The sequence below is a fragment of the Pipistrellus kuhlii genome, unplaced genomic scaffold (assembly GCF_014108245.1).
Source record: "Pipistrellus kuhlii isolate mPipKuh1 unplaced genomic scaffold, mPipKuh1.p scaffold_m20_p_30, whole genome shotgun sequence".
Lineage (NCBI taxonomy): Eukaryota > Metazoa > Chordata > Mammalia > Chiroptera > Vespertilionidae > Pipistrellus > Pipistrellus kuhlii.
The window spans coordinates 3,160,175-3,176,925 of NW_023425530.1; the positions used below are offsets into that span (position 1 = coordinate 3,160,175).

The window sequence follows — 16,751 nt, forward strand, 5'->3', positions numbered from 1 at the left end:
TCGATGGAATCGGGCACCCTTTTTGGGGTCATGGCTCCCACACCTTCCCGGGCCCCAGGGGGTTGGACCAAGGGCATCTCACCCTGCAGGAGGATCTTGGTTTCCGACTCTGTGTCAGGGACTTGGTCACTGAGGTCTGCAGCCTCGACCTCCACTCTCTGCACACCGTCTGTGGTGGAATGGGAGACAGACACCATTGGCACCAGCCTCCTTTCACCAGACCCTGCACACCACCCAGGCCTCACCCCCACTCCTGCGCTGACTCACTCTGGCCCAGGTGCTGTGGATCCAGTGTCTTAACGGCCACCGTTTTGTTCATTCTGATTCCTTCAGGCTGGACAGTGTGGAGGGAAGGGGGAGATGGATGAATAAAAGGACGGACAGAGTCACAGCTGGTCAGCAGGGCACTCTTCTGGGGATTACTGTAGCCTAGATGGCATCTGCCAGTCTTAGCTGTGGACTGGGAGCCAGTTATTTAACCTGTCTGTGTCTCAGCTTCCTTCCTTTTAGGGCAGAGGCAATACAGGCATCTACTCATAGTGTGGTGTGATTTAATAACAATATTGTCAATTAATGATAATGAAACAGCAAAACCTTTAAAATCTTCCTATGTGCCTAGAAGCTTTTTTTATTCGGGTTAACTCATATAGGGTACCGTTATTATTGTTCCCATTTTAAAGATGAGGAAACAGGACCTGGCCAGTTGGTTTGGCTTGTTCGGTACACAGAAAGGTTGCTGGTTTGATTCCAGGTCAGGGCCCATGCCCAGGTTCCTGACTTGATCCCAGGGAGAGGACATATAAGAATTAGCCAATGTATTTATTACTCTCACATTGATGTTTCTCTCCCTCTCCCGCTTCTTTGTGCTCTCTCAAAATCAATTAAAAAATCTTAAAACAAAATAAAACACAAACTTATAAAGATGGGAAAACTGGAGAACAGAGAGCTGAAGTTACTTGCCAGAGTCACACAGCTTGGAGAACAGAACTGGAGTATGAGCCTCACAAATGTTACCAAAGTATTTTGTTTTAAAGTTAGATAAATAATAAATAAATACATAAATACATAAATAAATAAATAAAATATCAATAATCTTGCTTATGAACTTGTTTTGCTTTAAAATATTTTTAAAAAGGAGATTCCTCAAAAAATTAAAAATGGAATTCCCATTCATCCCAGTAATCCCACTTCAGGGAATATATATCAAGAGAAACGCCAATCAGAAAGTACATATGCACTCCTATGTTCATAGCAGCATAATTTACAATAGCTAAGATTTGGAGACAGCCTAAGTGCCCATCAGCAGATGAGTAGATTAAAAAACTGTGGTACAGCTACACAATGGTTTATTACGCTGCTATAAAAAAAAAACACAGGAACTTTTACCATTTGCAAGAGCATGGATGAAACTGGAGAGCATTATGCTAAGCAAAATAAGCCAGTCAGAGAAAGATAAATAAATATCACATGATCTCACTCGTATGTGGGATATAACAAACAGCATAATTTGATTAACAAAAATAGATCCAGAGACTATGTAACCCTGAACAGACAGTCCAACCTCAGAGAGAAGGCAGGGGAAGGGGTGGGTAAGAGAACAACCAAAGGATTTGTATGCATATTAGCATAACCAATGGACATGGACACTGCGGTGGTGGGGGCTTGTCCTGGGAGGCAGGTATAGTGGGAGGGTCAATTGGGGGAAAGGAGACACATGTAATACTTTAAACAATAAAAAAATAGTGATAAAAGTATTCACAAGAGAAAAAAAAAGACAAAAGCCTTTTACTGATGACCCTATCTCTTAATATATTTGAAAGTGTTCCAAACGGTGGGAAACAGTAGTAATGTAACTGTTAATGTATATTTTAAGGCTGAAATTGACAGCTAATGAATCATTAGAGATCTTGTTCCCCAACACATGTTAGTCCGCTTAGCTCAATAAACTCATAAAAACTTAAAAAATTGAAAAACACTGGTAAAAACAGAACTTTGCTGCCTGGTTGGTGTGACTCGGTGTTTGAGTGTTGACACATGACGCAGGAGGTCAGGGTTCCATTCCAGGTTAGGACACATGGCTGTGTTGCAGGCTGGATCCCCAATAGGGGGCGCAGGAGGCAGCCAATCAATGATTCTCATCATTGATGTTTCTCTCTCCCTCTCCCTTCCTCTCTCTGAAATCAATAAAAACATACATTTTCAAAAGTAGAACTTTCCTCTATCCTCTATCCTATATTATTCCTTACAAAATTTGGTCCATGAAATACAATACGTTTCCCCCAAATTTTTTTTATTTTTTTTAAGTCCTCATTTGAGGATATGTTTATTGATTTTTAGAGAGAGAGAAACATTGATGTAAGAGAAACATTGAAAAGTTGCCTCCCACACAGGACCGAACCCACAACCTAGTTATTTGCCCTGACCAGGAATTGAACCCGCAACCATTTTGGTGGATGGGACAACACTCCCACCTGCTGAGCCTTCTCCTGAAGGCTTAATGTGCAGCTAGGACTGAGAAACCCTGGCATAGTCACACCTGACTACCTGCACTATCTTACCTCAGTGGTACTTCCTCACCTCCACTCCACATCCTGGGAGGCGGTAAAGCATAGCATGTGTCTGTTTCCCCAAAATTTTTAAAGTCAAAACAAAACTCTATACTAAAATGTGTTTTTAAAAATCATATTTGATATTAAAATATATTTAATGAAAACTATTTTATCTTTATTGCTGAGGTTTTTGGGCAACCCCTTAGAACTTTATGCACAGAAGAATGTCTTCCCTGCCTCACATGACCCTGCTTTCACACTTCTGGGACTCCTAACTTTCCTAAGTTGAACACGGAGAGTATTAGTGTCTCAAAGCATTGTTGAGAGGATTGTTATGAGTTAATACATGCAAAGCCCTTAAAATAGTGCCTTTAAAAAAAAGGAAGGAAGAAGGAAGGGAAGAAGAGGAAGGAAGGAAGGATGGAAGGAAGAGAAAAGAAGAAGGAAGGAAGGAAGGAAGGAAGGAAGGAAGGAAGGAAGGAAGGGAGGGAGGGAGGGAGGGAGGGAGGGAGGGAGGGAGGGAGGGAGGGAGGGAGGGAGGAAGAAGGAAGGAGTTGACATTACAGGGAGAACAAGTGTTCTTCCTGAAGGACAAGAGGCAGCAGGTACCCTAAGGACTCACCACGACTTTCAGGGTCTTCCTTACACCATCGGTGATGAAGAACCGATGGACAGTGGCCTTGACCTCTACCTCCTGCAGGCCAGTCTTCAGGGGCACAATGACATAAGGCACGGCCAGTGAAGACTTGGGAGGGATGTATACAGTCTGCAGGTGACGCTTCTTGGCACTGGCCAAGCTGCAGAAGGCTGGGTTGTAGAGCATTTCCACTCTCACCTGCCAGGGAGAGAGAATCAGGCCAGGGGCATGCGCCATGGTGCCCTCTCCAGGTCTCCCCTCGTGCCTCTCCTGCTCCAAGGACCCACCGTGAGTGTATCTGTTTCCCGGTAGTTGTAGAGGACCGCTCGGATCTCCACCTGCTCGTTACGAACCACAGAGTAGGGCAGCCGCAGGTCGATGAAGAAATCTTGCACCACTGTCACCTCATAGGGGTCAGCCACACAGATGCCTGCCCAGGGGAACAGAACATGAGTGTTAGGGCTAGGGGTTGGGCAGGGTTGATAGGTCCAAGTTCAGCTCCAAGTTCCTGCCCCTCAAGACTTACCCCTGACATGGGAGCTTGTTTTTGTAGAAGCCTATAGACTAGAAAATGTTGATGGTGATGAATTACAAATGATAGTGGTAGCTGGGAGTTGCCAGGATTTAGTTGTAGCTGGGAGTTGCCAGAGCACAGCTTGTTTTGGTAGAAGCCCATAGACTAGAGAATTTGACGGTGATGAATTACAAATGATAGTGGTAGCTAGGAGTTGGCAGGATTTAGTGATTTCTTTGGAATTTGACTCAGAGATAGAGGTGGAGGAGAAAAGTGAGTCAGCCTCACTGCAGGCTCAATCTGTGCTCCCCAAAATGGCGGCCCCAAACCTATGTGGTCACTGGGGACTGGAAGGTGGCTAGCTTGAATGGGAACTGGATTTCTAATTTTATTATTTTTTAACTCAGATTTAAACTTTTCAAACCAGTGCTTGTGAATATACTGAAATCATATACTTTGCAAGGTGACTTTTATAGAATGTAAATTATATCTCGATTAAAAAAAAAATGCCGTGGGGGCCAGCTGGGAGAGGACAATAGAGGGAAAGGGACAGATGTCATACTTTCAAAAATAAGAATTTTTAAAGATGCCCATGGACTCAGACAATAGAGTGGTAAAGGCCTAGAAGGGGCAGGTGGAGGGAGCCAATGGGGAAAAAACAAACAAACAAACAAACGAACAAAGGGGACATCTGTAATACAATACTTTTAACAATGAAGACACATTTTTGAAAAAATGATGCGTGGCCCTGGCCAGTGTGGCTCAGTTGGTTGTGCATCGTCATGTGCACCAAAAGGTTGCCGGTTCAATTCTGGTCAGCGCACATGCCCATTTGAGGGTTTCCATCTAGGTAGGGGACTGCAGGAGTTGCTAATCTATGTTTCACTCTCACATCCAGTGCGTTCTCTCTCTCTCTCTCTTTCTCTCTCTCTCTCTCTCTCTCTCTCTCTCTCTCTCTCTCTCTCTCCTTTACCTTCTCTCTAAAAATCAATTTAAATATCTTAAAAACATAATAAAAAATGATGCTTGATTTAGTGATTGGAAAACTTTTAAAAGTATGTTTGGAACAACTTGAATATGTAAAGCTGCTTTTTTAACTGCAAATTTTATGAATCCTAAAATAGAGATCAAAATGTTTCCAATGAGCCCTAGTCGATTTGGCTCAGTGGATAGAACTTTGGTCCATGGACTGAAGGTCCCAGGTTTGATTCTGGTCAAGGGCACATGCCCAGGTTGCGGGCTCACTTCCCAGTTGGGGGGTGTGCAAAAGGAAGCCAATCAATGATTCTCTCTTATCATTGATGTTTCTATCTCCCTGTCCCTCTTCTTTCTTTTCTGAAATCAATAAAATATATATATATATATATGTGTGTGTGTATATATATATATGTATATATATATATATCCATATATATATATATCCTATATAACAAAAGCCTGATATGCTAAGTGACCAACTGTTTGCTCAACCAGTCTCTATGATGTGCATTGGCAACCAGGCTGCCTCCTGCATGCCCCCCACTGAGCCACTGGGGTCTGCCTTGGAGCCCTCCTGTGGTCCCTTCCTGACCCCAATCATGCCCCTCTTGCAATCTAGGACCCCTCAGGGGATATCAGAGAGCTGGTTTCAGCCCGATCTCCACAGGCCAGGCCAAGGGACCCCGCCAATGCACAAATCCGTGCACCGGGCAGATCCATTATATATAAATGTTTCCAACGAAAAGCTTGCCTCCTAATTGAAATGCACTCTAAGTACAAAAGGGATACCATATTCGAAGGCTTACAAATAGAAGTTTAAAAAGTCATTGAAATTTTTGATATCTTGCGTGGCCAATGTTAGTCAGTGTCAACCCATGAACCAGGAAATGGTTTTGTATCCTGTCAGGGCACATGCCCAAGTTGTGGGCTTGATCCCTGGTAGGGGGCGTGCAGGAGGCAGCCAAATGATGATTCTCTCATGGATGTCCCTAGATCTTTCTCCCTCTCCCTGCCTCTCTCTGAAATTAATAAAAACATATTTTTAAAATAAGCTTCACTAAAATAGCAATGAATTTATTGTTTTAACATTATTATTAGTGTGATGGTGGTTTTGCAAACTTTTATAAAATGTGGGACTGATAATATTTTGGATATATATGGGTGAAATAAAATGTATTCCTAAAATCAGTTTCATCATACTCCTTTTTCATGGGGCTACCAGATATATAAAATAACATACCAGCCCACATTATGCCTTTCCCTTCCTTCCTTCCTTCCTTCCTTCCTTCCTTCCTTCCTTCCTTTCTTCCTTCCTTCTTTCCTTCCTCTTCCTTCCTTCCTCCCTCCCTTCCTCCCTTCCTTCCTTCCCCTTCCTTCCTTCTTCTTTTCCTTCCTTCCTTCCTTCCTTCCTTCCTTCCTTCCTTCCTTCCTTCCTTCCTTTCTTCCCTCCTTCCTTTTTTTTCAAGGTACTAATGTAAGGGCTTTACATGTATTAAATCCTCCAAAAATGCTTTGAGTACACACTATTTAATGTCCATTTTATGGAGGAGCACAGAGAGGTTAAGTAACTTGACTAAAGCCATACAGTGACTTGTGCGAGTCATACTGGAGTCCCAGGCAAAAGGAAATTATGTGCCTGTTTAAATGTTCAAGTTTTGAGTTCCATCCCCAGTAGGGGGCGTGCAGGAGGTGGCCCATCCATGTTTTTCTGTTTTTCATTCAGGGATGTCTCTCTCTCTCTCTCTCTCTCTCTCTCTCTCAAATCAATAAAAACATATTTTTCTTAAATAAGAGAAATTGAGAGAAAATTTCAATTCCTTCCATTAAAAATGAGATAAGCAAAGAAGCAGAATTTTAAAATCTTGAAGTCAGGAAAGTAAAATGATAATAAAGTTTATTTTGTTATATATTATAACTTAAAAAATGATAATACAGTATAATAAATTCTAGCTGTGGTATAATTAAAATACTTATACTTAATACTATGAGATTTAATATACCTGCCTTTTAATGTTTTAATATTTTTTGACAAATTTAACTTTTAAATTATACATAGAACCTGCCCTGGCTCTGGTCTCTGTTTAAAATTTGGGTATTTTGTTCACCATAGATTTTTTTTGTACTCACTTTTACTTTGAAAACTATTGCAGTGGGATATTATTTATCTTGATGACCGACTTTCTGGCCCCCACTTATATTGTGCACTAAAAGTCAGAGCCTTCCTTCCCTCACCCCTCCAGCCCTGCTGTAAACCATCCCCATTTAGCTAGAGCTCCTCAGGTCTCACTCCAGTGGTGGGTAACCAGGGACAGGTAACCTTTGTCACACTTCACAATCTGACCACCGATGTTTCAATCCCCCATTTCATCCTGCTTCCTCCTTTTTCTTCATCGCTTAACCCACTAGCATGTCGACAGCAACTTAAAAGTTTTTGTGATTGCGAATTATTCTGTATGACACTATAGTGGTGGACTCATGTCATAAAACATTTAGACCAAACCCATAGAATGTATAACATCAATAGTGAATTCCTACTGTCAGTTTTGAACTTGGGGGGTATAATGATTGATTGTGACAAATGCACTACTCTGGTGGGGGATGCTGACAGTGGGGGTGGCTGTGCATGGGAAGGGGATGGCAAATAGTATATTGAAAATCTCTGTTTTTTGTTCAAGATTTTTTTTTATAAAGTATCACATTTTTTTAAATATATTTTATTGATTTTTAACAGAGAGAAAGGGAGAGAGATAGAGAGCTAGAAACATAGATGAGAGAGAAACATCGACCAGCTGCCTCTTGCACACCCCCTACCAGGGATGTGCCCGCAACTAATGTACATGCCCTTGACCAGAATCGAACCTGGGACCTTTCAGTCCGCAGACCGTCGCTCTACCACTAAGCCAAACTGACTTCGGCTGTTCAAGATTTTTTAATATTTATTTATTTTTCTATTGACTTCAGAGAGGAAAAGAGAGAGAAGGAGAGATAGAAGCATCAATGGTAAGAGGTAATCATTGATCAGCTTTCTCCTGCATGCCCCCTACTGGGGATCAAGCCTGAAACCTGGGCATGTGCCCTTGACTGGAATCAAACCAGGGACCCTTCAGTCTGTAGGCGGATGCTCTATCCACTGAGCCAAACCAGCTAGGGCTTTGCTCCATTTTTTTAAAATAGAATATCTTTTGTTTTTGTTTATTGTAACCCGAGGATATTTTTTCCCACTGATTTTTAGACGGAATGGAAGGGAGGGGAAGAGACAGAGTGAGAAACATTGTTGTGAGACAGACACATTGATTGGTTGCCTCGAGCACAGTCCTCAGTCGCCTGAAGCTGGGTTAGGTGTCCTGACCAAGAATCCAACCTGCCACCTTTTGGTGTACAAGACAATGCTCCAACCGACTGAACCAAACTGGCCAGAGCTTTTCTGCTCAATTTTACTGGGAAACTAAAACTTCTCTAAAAATGAAATCAATTTTAAAAATAAAAAGCACTGCCTAGACTGCGTGGCGCAGGGTTTGAGCATCAACCCATACACCATGAGGTCACTGATTTGATTCCCAGTGAGGGCACATGCCTGGGTTTGAGTTCAGTCCCCAACAGAAGCCATGTAGGAGGCAGCCAACTGATGTTGACGTTTCTTTCTCATTGATGTTTCTGCTCTCTCTCCCTTCCTCTCTCTCTCTAAAAAATCAAGAACATATTTAAAAATAAAAATAAAAAGCACTGATACCCACAATCTAGACTCTAATGCACCCAGCCTTTCAGTAACCAGGGGGTAGAGCTCAGCCACCTGGTTGAAGCAGAGGAGCTTTGGGATGGATGAGAAACATAAAATGCCCAAGGCACTGGGGCTGCGAAACCATCACCTCACCTTTCTTGTCGGACAAGCTCACAGCCATGATCTCCCAGGTGGTGATGGAGTCTTTCAGAAACACCTTTACAGTCTTGGAGGAGATTCTAGATGGAGGAAAAATTGGGGCCTTAGGAGAAGATGTTGGGGAGAGGAGAGCAGGTAATGAGGTGCCACAAGGGGGAGGTTGGAGGGCTCAGGTGTGGACACCGCTTGGTTTTTCCAGGTTGGGTTGTGGAATTGCACTCTGATCCCAGAAAACAGAGGAGGTTGGGGTGGGTGCAAATTAAATGTTCTGGTCCTGAGTGTGGAAGTGCCTGGAGGCGGGTTAGAATGAGGGATGCCCAGCCTTACCCATTTTTCTCTGGCTCCTTTAACTCCTCAATGGTCCAAAGCCAACTCTCAGGGAACTGGCTTCTGGAAACTATGTCTTCTTCTGGAATGATGTCCTCTTCCAGGTCACCTGGGAAGGTGGGGGCAATCTGGGTTTAGAGCAGACCTGCTTTCCCTGCTGTCCCCTTAGATACTCATCTCTACAGACCTGGAAGGGTTCCTGGCAGCAAAACACACTCACGGACAAATGACAACTTGTCTGTAAATTAAATGCTGTTCCCCTTTGAACAGCTCCTGCCTCCATAAAAATGTTAAAAGTCATATGTTATACAACAGCCTTGGTATAAAGGCAAGGATAACACAGGCGAGGGTATATTCATTTCCCCTGATTTCCAAGAAACAAAAGCATTTTCATAAGCTTCTAATAGTGCCCTGACCCCTGGCATGGTGCCTGCTGCGTCAGAAGTGACGTTGGTCCTGAAAGCAACCAGATGAGCAGAGATTCTGGACTGATGGAGACCCTGGAGGCCTCTGCAGCAGCTGGGCACCACCAGCAAGTAAACACCCTGGGCTGGGCTCTCCTCAAGAAATGGTGGACAGACATTAACTTGGCTCTGGGTGTGTCTAGCAACAAAGAGGTGCAATTGCACAAATGCCTAAATCCATTCCTGCTCTGGGATAATCCATCAAAGTGCCTTTGGCAGTATTAATGTTTAAGCCATCCTCTGTTTCCCAATCTTCCTTAGGGTTTAAGCAGAAGCATCTTTTTTTGTTACTTTTCATCCTGTAATTGATAACATAATTTCCCTCAATTTCACAAGCCGCTCACACCTGCCTTTGCTCTTGGAAGCAAATTTGACCCACACTTTTCCCGTCCCCAGTGACAGGCACTTCCTCCTCCCACCACCTGCCCTCAGGTAGGACCCCCCAGGCCACAGCACTCACTCCTGGCCAGGCCCAGGTCGCTGTCCCTGCTGAGCTCCAGCCGCAGCTGGGTGATGTAGTTGCAGCAGTCCAGGAAGACGTCCACGCAGGCCTTGTCCTGGAGGATGAACTGTGCCCTGCGCTGGCAGGAGTACTTCATGGGGTTCTCCCGCATACCGTCCTCACAGCACTTGCGAAGCTCCTTGCTGGGGTACTCACCCGCTGTGGGAACACACACCCCAGGCAGGTCCCCATAGGGCCTCGCAGGGAGGACCTGCTCAGGTCCAGGCCCTCAACGTCCTCCCGCTTTACTGGGATCTCAGTGGGCAGGGTACAAGGGTGGGGGAGGCGGATAAGGGCTCCCACCTTTGCCCTTCCTCTTCTCCAGGAGCTGCACAGAGCGGCGGCGCCGGGTAGCTGGTTTCGGGCATGCCAAATCTGAGGGGCAGGTGGACAGAACAAGATGGGTTAAGCACTGACTGCCTGTCCTTGGTTTACTCCTCACAGTAGCTGCGAGGTGGGAGTGTTATTGCTCCCATTCACCAGATGGAGACACCGAGGCTCAGAGAGGAGAGTGATTTGCTAGTAGGAGGTAGAGGCAGGACTTGAAACCAGGGTCCCGGATCCTATCTGGGAGGTAGAAGTGCTGCCCCTCCCCGGATGTCCACTGGCCGACTCCTCACCTGACCGCTGCTCGGTCTGCAGTTTTTTGCTGGTCTGGAAGGCCAGCCCGGCATCCGTAAAGACACCCGCATAGTTCTTTCCACTGCCCGGCGTGCAGCCAATGTCTGCCTTCTCCACTGTGTCCCAGATCTGCCAGGGGATCATAAGGGGGTGGTCATGTGCAGGGCCTAGATCACTGCACCAACACATCTGCCCAACCTCACTACCGTCCTCATGCCGGGCCCCAGACACTCCACAGTTGGTGATCAGAGTGTGCTGCGGTGGGACTCAGAGCTGTGTCCATTACCATGACTGTCCCCAACACAGACCCTGTCCATCCACATTTCCATCTGCAACTTGAACTTCAACCCATCCCCATGTCTGTGTCCATTTTGATTTCTGCACTCAATTGGCTCTCAACCTCACATCCCTGGTTCTCCCCAGCGCCATTCCCACCTCACCCCAATGCCATCTCTTTGCCTCTGCCTTCTTTTACCCAACCTCAGTGGCATGGGGACATACCTTTTTCTGAGTCAGCCTGTTCTTCTTATTCAGCACAAACACGCCCTTGTCCACGGCCACCAGCCCCACTCGAGCCCCCTGGTTACCCTCAATCTTGAGCGATATCTGTTGTCCAGGTAGATGCTGATGCTTGTCCTCCTTCATGGCACTTTTCACCACCAGCTGTGAGGATGTGGGAGGGGTAGGAGGGAGAAGTCAGCCCAGTGGGGACCCAGCCTTGCTTGGTAGAGGACAGAGGGGGTACTGGTCTGGTCCCAAAGTAGAGAAAGGTGGAGACAGAGAGAAGAAGGGGTAGAAAGTCAAGAAAAGATAAAATTGGGAGCAAGAGAGATACTGAGACTAAAACAGAGAAGAAGACAAGATGGAAAGTGGGAAGAAAGCGGCAGGAATCTACAAGCAGGGGAAAGAAATGGGTTCAGAAGAAGGGAGAGAGGCAGAGACAGAGAAAGTCACAACCGGGCAGAGAGTCACAAGATGGGCACAGAGACTCAGCAATGCTTACCCTGCCCACACACGAATCCTTTACATCCAGCCACACGGAATCAGCCACCACCTCCCTCTGGCCTCCTTTGTTCAGCGTGTAATAGGCCACCAGGCGGAAGGAAGGAATAAACTCTGTCGTGATGGTCAGAGGCAGCACCACCAGGTTCTGGCCGGCCTCTCTTGCCTGACGTCCCACCTTCAACAGCTTCCCCTTGTTCATGACCTTGGCAGACAGGTTGGCATAAGGATCAGGACAGTAGAAGGGAAGATGGGGGATCTGGAATGATCTGGAGAAGTGAGGAGCGGGAAGACCTGGGGTTGTAGGAAGCCACGCACCAGGTAGGTGAAGTACCGGACATTGGCATCCTGGCCGGGGTCCATTTGCACGTTAAAGTTGACATTGAGCGTGTCTCCTGGCTTGAGCTCCGTGGCGGGCACAGAGAGGTGCAGGTAGTTGTTGGAGTTGCCTATCGTATTGTAGGGTAGGGCTTCCATTTGATTGGTAGCCTGTCGCCCTTCCGGGAGGCCCTCCTTCATTGTGCGGACCTGAGAAGGGAGACAGGGAGGCATGCTGCCTACCTGGGATGTCCATGACCTAAGACCATGCGCCTGGCAATATGGCAGCTTGTGTGACAAGAGGAACTTTGTAGATGGGATGGAGTTAAGGATCTGGACATGGGAAGACTTCTAGGTTACTCAGGCACGCTAATGTCATCACAAGGGTCCTTGTAAGACATTCATGCAGATGTCAGGAGGCCCTGTGTAAATGGTAGGAGGACCCTCTACCCAGAAGGCAGGACTCCAATGTGCAGACAAGACTCCTCTATGCGAATGAAATATCTCTGTGTGAATGGCAAGATTCACTTATGCAAATGAAAGGACCCCCCGCTATGCACATGACAAGACCCATTTGTACAATCATTAGAAGCCCCCTGTACGAATAAAGTCCTCTGTTTTCCTGGGGTGGAGTCCTGTTGGTGCAGACTCACAGTGATCCGCAGGGGAGTATTGCGCTTGTGTGTGTTGATGGTTAGTTTAGCCAGGCCATCATCCCGGGTCACAGAATTCACTTGATTGGAGCCCTGAGTGGCCACAGGGATGCGGCTGGCAGGGGAGCCATCGGGGTTCGTCACATACACCTGTGGGTGCAGGGAAAGGTGGACGGGGTTCAGCAGACCCAGAGACGAGGCCAGTGCTCAGGAGTGGGGTGCAACCTTGCCCTGGGTCTCACCATGAGGTCAAAGGGCATGGCGGGTTTGAAGAACCTGGGCGTCTTGGTGAAGTGGATCTGGTAGGGGGAGGTCACGATGGGGATCCCGCTGCGTTCCGCCTCCACCATGTCGCTGCCTGAGGGACCAGCTGTGAGGGTGGGCTCCTGGGCCACCCTTCAGGGGAGGCTTCCCCCACATTGTACCCTGCAGCCTTCATATCGGACCTCCCTCCCCAGACAGGGCCTCTATCATAGGACTGATCCCACCTTCATTCTGGGCCTCCTCCCTCAGTTGGGCCTCCCCTCTCAGACTGGACTGCGTGGTGGTACTGAGCCTCCACCTTTGGCCCAGGCCTCACCTGAGTGTAGGATGACGGTGACAGACACGTACAATGACTTTCCCACTAGGGCAGCTTCTCGTGGGGCCTCTGGGGCCGCACTCAGCAGCACCTCTCTATCCAGCACAGCCTCTCCAGTGCCATCTTCGATCTGGGACAGGGAATGAGGGCTCAGAAGGGGAGGGACTCAGGGGGGAGAGGATTCAGAGAGTGAGGGAAGGGTTCACAGTAGAGGAAGCTCTGGGGGCCCTGGTAGGTACCACAACACGCTTGAGTGACTGGGACAGGGAAATCCTCTGGTCACCATCCTGGACCCCAAAGATGACGAAGGCTGTTCCATCCACATTCTTCCCATACAAGAACCTGTGCAGAGAAGAGAGTCTCAGATTCTCCCTCCTGAAAAGCTGAGTCTTCCCCCAAACTTCCACTGGCCACAGAGAGGACCCAGAATGCCCAGTCCCTCACTTCACCCTCACCAGGCCTTCACCCAGCCCCTCATCTGGTCTTTCACCTGACCCCTCACCTGGCCCCTTACCTAGCCCCTCACGTGGTCCTCACCTGGCTGTAATGGTGACCTCCAGGCCCTTAGGATCATCAATGTAGTAGAATTTCTCTGCTGGCTCCACTTGGACCTCAAAACTAGGCAGCACTAGAGGGGCGGGGACAGTACTAGTGAGGAGCCAGCACTGAGCCCAGGATTATGGTGCCCAACACCCTGGCTCCCTCCTTCACTTACCATATTCCTTCACCTCAAACTCAGCAGAGAAGACCTGCTCTGGCGAATCTTCATAGTGGGCTTTTATCTTCCACTGCCCCATGCTGTGGGGAAGGCAGGTGAGTGAACTGCTCAGACCTGGCAGCCCCCCACTCCTTCTGACATAGTGGAGCCCCAAACCCACTCCCTGAGGGTCTGACGTACTTGACCAGCTCCGGGATATTCCAAGACAAGGGCAAGATGCCAAAGTAGTTTTGAGAAGAGAGGGGGTCCCTCTTGACGGGAATGCCTTCGGGCGTCTGTAGATAGACAGGGAGGGGGGTGGTTCTTCAGAGCAGGCTTAACCCCTTGGCCCTCTCCTTCTCTGTGTGTGGACACTCTCTCTGTCATGTCTACAGCGGCTAAGAATGTGGACCTGAGTTGGTTAGCCTGCGTTCAGATCCCACTCTGCCACCTACAAGCTTGTAACCTTGGGCCAGTTACTTAACTTCTCTGTTGCTCAATGTGCACATCTAAAAACAGGAGATACATACAGCCCCTCTGGCGTGGGACAGAGTTCATGTAAGCAGGAGCTCATCATTATGAGTGTCCGCCTGATATTAAGAATCTGTAGAGTGAATTACCTCCTTTTGTGCAAGTCCCTGGGCTAAGCCTTTGATTTAAGCTAAGCCATACATAATTGTTCTGTCCAACCTTTTGCTCTGCAAGAATAACAATCTCCTGTACACATATTATTTCATTTCTATCAACAGTTAAACATCAGGAGACACCACATAGAAATCTGGTTTTCAGCCTTCTCCTGGAAACCAGGGTAATTGTGGATAATGCCCTCCCTTTGGCACAGGTGACGTTTCGCTTCTTCCTTTCTCCCTCCTTGCCTCCTTCCTTCCATCACTTTGTATTAAGCCCCACTATATGACAAGCATTTTGTTGAATTCAGGAAATACGGCTCTGAACAAACAGGTAAATCTCCTTCTTGTAGCCCTAGTCAGTTAGGCTCAGTGGATAGAGCCTTGGCCTGTGGACTGAAGGGTCCTGGGTTTGATTCTAGTCAAGGGCACATGCATAGGTTGCAGGTTCAGTCCCCAGTAGGAGTCCAGCTGATCAATGATTCTATCTCATCATTGATTTTTCTATCTCTCTCCTCTCCCTTCCTCTCTGAAATCAATAAAAATATATATTTTTAAAAACCTCTTTCCTGTTAGGGAATTGAGGTTCCACAGAGGTTGGTGGAGGGGGCATTTAATAAGAGAATAAATCCATTTTACAGGATGCCAAAATGATGGCAGGAAGAAAGAGCAGAGTGCATGTGTGAATGGGACAGGGTTGAAAATTTACAGATGCTCAGAAAGGTGTGCACTGTGACATCTGAGCAAAGTCTTGAATGAGATAAAGGGAAAGTAGTGTGCATATTTGGAGGACGATTGTTTTCTGGACAGAGGAACAACCAGTGCCAAGGCCCTGGGGCAGGAGACTCTGCCTTGTGTGTCAGAGAAACAGGGAAGAGGCCTGTGTGGCTGGAATAGAGTGAGTGAGAGGGCGAGTGGGAGGATGTAAGGGCAGGAAAGAGACAAGGGAGGTCATTCAGGGCCTTGTAGGTAACAGGGAGGACTTCAATATATTTATATATATATTTTTAAATGTATGTATATATTATTGATTTCAGAGAGGAAGGGAGAGGGAAAGAGAGATAGAAACATTAATGATGAGAGAGAATCACTGATTGGTTGCCTCCTTCATGCCTCACACTGGGGATCCAGCCTGCAACCTGGTCATGTGCCCTGACTAGAATCCAACCTTGACCTATTGGTTCATAGGTAAACACTCAACCACTGAGCCAGGCCTTGAGCTTTTATTTGGCAGGAGGAGGAGTCCTGGAGAGCTGTGAGCAGAGGAGGGGCTGGCCCAGATTCAGGTGCTCACAGGCGCCTCCTGGCTCAGTAGGAAGAACAGACTACTACACAGCTTTATGAAATTACTCCAATCTTCAGAAGAGAAATCTTAGGCTCAGGAAGAGTCCCTGACCGGAGTCACAGGGACCAGGGGTTTAGCTGGAGGTGGAATTCACAGGTGCCAGCATGGGTCCCCGCCCACCTTAAGGCCTCTGTGTTAGTGCTTCTGTATATTTCTTTGCTTTAGGACAAGCATGTCAAACTCGAGGCCCGAGGGCCATGTGCGGCCAACAAGGAATATTTTTGTGGCCCAGCCAATATAACGGTATGTAAGAAACGTTTTAATAACAATTTCATAACTTAATTTTTACAATATCCTGTTATACATAATTGTTAGTAACGAACTGCAACATTTGCTAATGACTGATTACTATGATCCTGTTGCATTCGTTTCCCTTGCGCATATATATATATATATATATTTTTTTTTTTTTTTTTTTTTTTTTTTTTGCAGGTGCACCATTTCTCCCCACTAATACTAGCAGCAAATATTTTAGCAGCCAATTGGCACATCATTAATCTTGTACTGATTTGATTGGAGTGCAAAAGAGGAAATATTTTGCTTTTGGGGAACAAGAAAAATAGGTTTAATTTGTGTTACCCTTATTAATTTGTGCAGTTATTCAGTGTCTGTTAAGGTAATGTTCAGAAAAAATATTAATTTTTATTAAAATGTTCTCTTACATTATGTTAACGATCACTCATTTATTTCAGCCCTTTGTATTCAGCATGTCTCTGTCAAAATAAACCTACGTTTCTATGAAAGTTGAAGCTTTTGTTTCTTTGTGACCATCACATCTCACACCTTGATTATTTGGCTTGTGTTAGTCTTTGAGTTTGACATGCTTGCCTTAGGGTCTTTCCTAGTGCTTCTTTCTCTGTCTCAAACTCTCTCTTAGTCTCTCTTTGGGTCTCTGCCCCAAGTGTGTCTGGGGCCCCGGCTGCCTGGTACCTCAATACTGACGATAACCGTCCGGCCCACGGGCAGCAGCTCATTGTCCACAGTGAAGATCCGATAGAGGACTGAGAGGTGGTGGGAGAGAAAGGGACAGCTCAGTGAGGCCCTGCCCCTCCCAATAACCC

The 16,751-nt window shown here is 46.5% G+C and overlaps 1 protein-coding gene across 2 annotated transcripts in view; it reads right to left on the reverse strand.

Annotated features, from left to right (window-relative positions):
- The window catches only part of LOC118731250 (complement C3), a 31,569-nt gene that overhangs the window by 13,137 nt on the left and 1,681 nt on the right, over positions 1–16,751 (reverse strand). The window contains exons 4-23 of one of the 2 annotated variants that reach the window (XM_036459679.2): positions 16,621–16,691; positions 13,921–14,015; positions 13,738–13,820; positions 13,560–13,650; positions 13,262–13,364; positions 13,023–13,152; positions 12,685–12,800; positions 12,443–12,592; positions 11,790–11,999; positions 11,473–11,676; positions 10,971–11,132; positions 10,469–10,598; positions 10,152–10,223; positions 9,807–10,007; positions 8,883–8,991; positions 8,550–8,635; positions 3,474–3,616; positions 3,172–3,384; positions 268–334; positions 83–169 (exon numbers count right to left, since the gene is read on the reverse strand). In XM_036459679.2, coding sequence (XP_036315572.1) covers positions 83–169; positions 268–334; positions 3,172–3,384; positions 3,474–3,616; positions 8,550–8,635; positions 8,883–8,991; positions 9,807–10,007; positions 10,152–10,223; positions 10,469–10,598; positions 10,971–11,132; positions 11,473–11,676; positions 11,790–11,999; positions 12,443–12,592; positions 12,685–12,800; positions 13,023–13,152; positions 13,262–13,364; positions 13,560–13,650; positions 13,738–13,820; positions 13,921–14,015; positions 16,621–16,691 — 2,523 coding nt within the window. The remainder of the gene's footprint in view (positions 1–82; positions 170–267; positions 335–3,171; positions 3,385–3,473; positions 3,617–8,549; positions 8,636–8,882; positions 8,992–9,806; positions 10,008–10,151; positions 10,224–10,468; positions 10,599–10,970; positions 11,133–11,472; positions 11,677–11,789; positions 12,000–12,442; positions 12,593–12,684; positions 12,801–13,022; positions 13,153–13,261; positions 13,365–13,559; positions 13,651–13,737; positions 13,821–13,920; positions 14,016–16,620; positions 16,692–16,751) is intronic. The other variant, XM_045589168.1, reaches the window with a different exon arrangement.